A 6000-nucleotide genomic window follows, 5' to 3' on the forward strand; every position below is an offset into this window, starting at 1 on the left:
TACTTGAATTTATACCCATTCTCCTTTTAAAAACTAATAATCAAAGAAACTTACAGTGAAAAAACAAGGTGGGGGGGGAAAATACACATAAAAACAGCAATCATTAAAGCAATAATATTAAAACTTCAGCAAGAACATCATCAAACATCCAAAGAAAACAGCGATCACCTATTAAAAGCTGGCTTCCCTTCAAAGTGCGGAAAGACAGGGAGGGAGCCTAGTGAATTGCCGCTGAGTGGGGCCACTGCTGAGAAGGCTCTGCCTCTTGTATCCACCCTCCTGTGTGGATGGGACAGACAGCAAGGTATCCAAGTCTGGTTTTGTAGGGGAGCAGGCAGTTTTTGAGGTAACCTGGTTCTAAGCCATTTAGCGCTTCTTACAATCTAGACTAGGCCTTCACAACATTTGCCCTACAAAGCCCCCCATAGCTTACCAGGGGGCATGTTTGAGACATGTTGTTGCACATGCTTTTCCTGCTAAAGGTCCCAAGTTAAATCTGTGGCATCTCCAGAGAGGGCCAAGTTAGGCCTCTGTCTGGAACTTTGGAGAGCCACTACTTGCCATTGAAGAAAATACTGAGCTCAATGGAGAAATGGTCTGATTTGGTGTGTGACACCTCACAATAAGAACATAAGAGCCTGCTGGATCAGGCCAATAGCCCATATAGTGCACTATCCTGGTCTCACAGCAGCCAGCCAACCAGATGCCTGTGGGAAATCCATATGCAGAACCTGAGCCCAAGAGGACTCTCTTCTCTGCCATGGTTTCCAACAACTAGTATTCAGAAGTATTTCTGCTTCTGACCTATGTTCTGTGTCACACACACCACAAGGCATGACTGGTCAGATGCTTTAGCTTTGGTTAAGAAGTTGTTCAGGCCTGTTCTATAGAAACTGAAGCCCCAGCCAGGAGGTGATCTGGCAGGCCTACGTTAGTTCCACAAAATCACAGTCCTAGAACAGGCAGAGATGTTACCTTCTTTAGATCAACTTTCAAGCAGAAAGCCAGATGACTGCAGAGGTCTCTAGGCCAGCTACTGTTGGCTTGGTTTCAGAAGCTTTCTAGTTCTCCCTTTTCTCGCCGTGGGATCTTGTTTCACAGCAGGCATTGCAGGGCTTGCCTCTCCACTCCTGCTCATTTGCCATGCTCTCTCAGTGCTGCAAGATGAAGGCCGTTCTGTCCCTAGAGCTTGCGTGTAGAATGGATTTTATGGCCTGTTGCCACTTGCCTAGTTTGTTTTGTTACTTCTTGTAGGTCTTCTGTTTCCCTCTTCAGGGAAGTGCATGGTCTTTCCTTCCTTGACCCCACTGCCTGCAGTAGATGTTGAACAAATCCAGTTTAGGACTGTATTCTGGTGGTATGTGGGCATGTTCGTATTTAAACGAAGTGATGAGTATGTTTTATTTCCCGGAAATCTTCCAAATAGGGCATGAGTAGGGAAACTAAGGCCTGGGGGCTAGATTTGGCCCAATCGCCTTCTCAATACAGCCCACGGACGGTCCAGGAATCAGCGTGTTTTTACATGAGTAGAATGTGTCCTTTTATTTAAAATCCAGCTCTGGGTTATTTGTGAGGCATAGGAATTTGTTCATTCTTTTTTTCCAAGATATAGTCTGGCCCCCAACAAAGTCTGAGGTACACTGGACCAGCCCCCTGCTGAAAAAGTTTGCTGAGCCCTGATATAGGGGGATTACACAGTTTAGGTTGCAAGTGGTGGTTTTGCCAGGACAAAACTGTAAGGTCCAGAGCCCTGCTCAGCAAACTGAGCAGGAAGGCCGCCTAACACAACAGGGCAAGCAGTGTCTGTTTAAAATAAGAGAAGTAGTACACACCCTCTAAAGCAGGAGTACTGAATCTTTCCTGGCCTGAAGGCCACTTTCACCTTTGACCGACCTTCTGGAGTCCACATGCCAGTTGCAAAGGTGGACATAGAACTCTTCCACAAGCACCCTCACACGTACACACACACACAGACAGACAGACAGACAGACATTCAGGCACACAGCCACCCATTCCTTAACTGATCCTTGCAGCTACGCTGAGGAGGGGGTTATGGTTATTACCTTCGCTCTGCTCATGACATGATCGATCTAATGACCAGGCAGGGTAAACTGTATGCTCATCAGGTTGCTGCATCCCACTCACTCCAGCAGTGTCTGCTTTCATTAAAATCTTTTGCAGTTGCTGTCGCCAAAGTCAGCAGGGTCTTGCGGTGGGGGGGTGGGGGAGGTGTCCAGAAAAAAAATCTTATGAGTGGGGGAGACTCACAAATCAAAGGTTAGATCTCCTCAGTGGCGTAGCGTGGTGGGTGCAGGGGGGGCCGGGCGCACCGGGCGCAACATCTGGGGGTTAGGGTTAGGGGGCGCAAATCCACGGGTTAGGGGGCGCAAATTACTTGCCTTGCCCTGGGTGCTGACAACCCACGCTACACCACTGGATCTCCTGATCTAAAGAGTGCCCCCCATTGTCCAAAGTCTCAAATTACCTGACTGCACCCCCAATCACAAGTTGCCCAAATAGTTGAAATGCCAACTTGCCAAGTGTTTTCCTCTTTGCTTTCGGGGTTTATGCGACACTTCCACATGGTCTGTGTGCTTCACTTCCAAAATAGAACGTTGCAGTGATATGTGGCATCATTCCTCTCCCACCTCCCCACCATAGCTGTCAATGTTTCCCTTTTTTTAAGGGAAATTCCCTTATTCTGAACAGGATTCCTTGCAAGAAAAGGGAAAAGTTGACAGCTATGCTCCCCACCCCTGGAAACATGAACAGGCATGGGGAGGTGACCATGTGAGGAGCAATCACCTTTCACCAGGCACCTATGATATAACAGTTACCTGTTGTTGTTGTTGTTCTGTCCATTTCCCCCAGATCCTGTGTGGGAAGGAAATCCCCCGCTGGGTGAACCGCCTGGCCTACTTCAGCTCCTGTATTCCCTTCCTGCAAAGCTGCCTGCCCAAGGAATGGCTGACTCCAGCAGCCCTGCAGAGCCACATCAGCCTCGGCCTCCACAAGGAAGAGCAGGGAGACACCACCGACGAGGAATCCCCATCCACTTCCGCAGCGGCCTCTGCCTCAGGCCCTTCACGGACCTGCAGACACACAAGAGTCTGAACTGTGCCTGGCTGAGCTGCCCTGCTGAGCCTCTGCCTCTGCCCCATTGCCTGGTCACTTGCCATTGACATCCTTCTCCGAGGACACTGGACAGTCTCGCCTCTCAAGGAGAAGATGAACACCCTTGCCTCTTTTTTAAAGGACAGCTTGTTTCTCAGCCGCGTCACTCCAGAACTCCGTCAAAGAGTGTGGGGTTTAGGCTCCTGAGGCTAGGTGGTACTCTTTGATTTTAAATACACAAAACAAAACAAAAACTGCTGGAATCATGGGGATGTGGCACAGCAGGCCTGAAGGGAAGCCACACGGAGAAGTCCCTTACCTGGGACTCTTTTAATCCCCTGCCTCCTCCAGCAGTGACCACAAAAACACCTTCTCTCCTGTTTTTCTGAGGTGGCAACTTACCCATAGTGCACCTCTTTTAAGTACCAAAATCAGAGCTTACCTTTCTCACCCCAAGACCAGCAACAAGCTCCAGTTAATTCTCTTATCTCCTCAGTTTTCTTTCTTTTTGTCATCGCTAGGTTCTAAAAACCATCTGAAGGATACATGAAAGGTGCTGCCCTTCTACCGCCGCAGATTATTATTATGATTATTATGATTATTTTGTGAGTTAGAATATTGTATAAGAGACCGAAGGACTTGTTACCCTTCAACTACAATAGTAAAATTAATCTAAAAAAAAAAAAATATGAATGTGTGAGTCTGACTTTTTATTTATTTATTAGAGCAAGTGAGAGGAAGACACACAATAGTCAAGTTTGTAACTCCTTTCTGAGCAGAGGTTCTCAGGCCTTTAAATCCAGGGGTTTATTCTCAGGTCTTTAATCCAGGAACCTGTGTCCCCCTAGCTGTGGCTGGATTATAACTGCCAGTGCAGAGCTAGCTACCAAAACAGAGTCACAGCTCCTATTTAAGGCTCTGACTGAGGATGACTGCAAATATAGTAACTTCTGAGATAGGCTCTCATGAAGCCTTCAGCCTGAGCCCTGCATGGAGCTGTCCTGAATACGTACCTAAGCAGAGGCCGGTGCTCACAACAGAATAAAAGCACCACTTCTTAAGACTTTCTTCGTAGGGAAATGTTGCTCCATCTGCACTCCCCACACAATCAGGTCCCAAGTTCAATCCCTGGCATATCCAGGTAGCAAAGACCTCTTTCTAAGACTGGCACTCAGAATACACTATACAGTGGTACCTTGGTTGTCGAACTTATTCCGTTTCGGGAGTCCTTTTGACTTCCGGAACAGTTTGAAAACCAAGGTGCGGCTTCCGATTGGCTGCAGGAGCTTCCTGCACTCAAGCGGAAGCTGTGGAAACCGCGCCAGACGTTCGGCTTCCAAAAAACGTTCGCAAACTGGAACACTCACTTCCGGTTTTGATGCGTTCGGGAGCTGATTTGTTTGACACCCAAGCTGTTCGACAACCAAGGTACCACTGTACTGAGGTGGCTAGACCAATGGGCTGAAAGCAGCTGAAAATAGGTTAGGTTTGGTGCCAGTGTGGTGTAGTGGTTAAGAGCGGTGGACTCGTAATCTGGGGAACCGGGTTCACGTCTCCGCTCCTCCACATGCAGCTGCTGGGTGACCGTGGGCCAGTCACACTTCTCTGAAGTCTCTCAGCACCACTGACCTCACAGAGTGTTTGTTGTGGGGGAGGAAGGTAAAGGAGAATGTTAGCTGCTTTGAGACTCCTTAGGGTAGTGATAAAGCGGGATATCAAATCCAAACTCTTCTTCTACAGCAGGTTACCTGCCAGTCATGCAAAAGCCATGGGTTTCATATATATATGCACTCATGCATGCATCACCACCCTCCATCCAGGAAGGAAGAGGCAGCATCACACTTCCAGGGCACATTCCAGCCAGGCAAAAGCCCTTGAAGAGAGTGTGCAGCATGGCTCCTGGGGAGGGCCCTGAGAGCTGAACAGACAGACCTAGAAGGCCACATTTAGCCCCCAAGCCAAAGGCTCCCCACCCCTGATTTATATAATGACGTGTTGGTTCCTTCCTTCCAATCCTTTCCCTAATCATACCTAGCATGGTTTTGTTCATTCCCAGCATTCCAAAATGTCCTTTTCCGTGAGCTTTGTACTGTGACCCCCCCCCAATATCTCGTTCTTTGGCAAAGTACTTTAAGCGAGAGAAAATGCCGTCTATGTAGCAGCTCTGTGGGCAAGACCCCTTGGTCTCCACTGCTAGTTACATCACTGAGACGTCTTATTTGAAGACTCCCATTCCCCCCCCCCCCAAATTAAATCTTCAAATGCTAACAAGAGCCCATAGGGTGAGATGCAGTGGGGGAGTGGCAGGATTGCAAATGGTCCAAGGCAGTCCAGGCTAGATAGGAACAAAGTAAGCTGCCTTGCATCAGTTCATCTTCCTCTGCATGTGTGGGGCAGTGGCAGACTTTGGGTTTTTTAATTTCAGCGGCACCCTGTGCAACACCAAATCCTACCCTCCGGCCGCCTTTCATCTTCTGTGGTTTTTCATTGTTGCAGCACTCCTTGCAGTGCCCTCTTAGCTTGATACGCAGTGAGGATGAAATGGTCACGCTCCCCTAAATCGGGGGAGGGGGGCAGGTTGCAGAGAAGTCTAATTGCTCCAGAGTAAATTTGTGCGCTGACAGGGTTCTTACTCAGTGCTGCTGCATTAAATACAAGCCTGTACAAGCTTCATGTTCTTTCCTAGTGGTAAAGGTAGGGTTTCCGTACAGTGGCGTAGCGTGGGGGGTGCAGGGGGGCAACATCTGGGGATTAGGGTTAGGGGGTGCAAATCCACGGGTTAGGGGGCGCAAATCCACGGGTTAGGGGGCGCAAATTACTTGCCTTGCCCTGGGTGCTGACAACCCACGCTACGCCACTGTTTCCGTACATCCAGAATTTCCCATT

The 6000-nt window shown here is 48.7% G+C and overlaps 1 protein-coding gene across 1 annotated transcript in view; it reads left to right on the top strand.

Moving 5' to 3' along the window:
* The window catches only part of LOC310710074 (deubiquitinase DESI2-like), a 45411-nt gene extending 40811 nt beyond the window's left edge, over positions 1–4600 (top strand). The window contains exon 5 of the mRNA XM_083510514.1: positions 2872–4600. Within this exon, the coding sequence (XP_083366640.1) occupies positions 2872–3114 (243 nt within the window). The 3' untranslated portion in view covers positions 3115–4600. The remainder of the gene's footprint in view (positions 1–2871) is intronic.
* Positions 4601–6000: the final 1400 nt, after the last annotated feature.

Source organism: Podarcis liolepis, assembly GCF_965112155.1.
Source record: "Podarcis liolepis genome assembly, chromosome: 1".
NCBI classification, from domain to species: domain Eukaryota; kingdom Metazoa; phylum Chordata; class Lepidosauria; order Squamata; family Lacertidae; genus Podarcis; species Podarcis liolepis.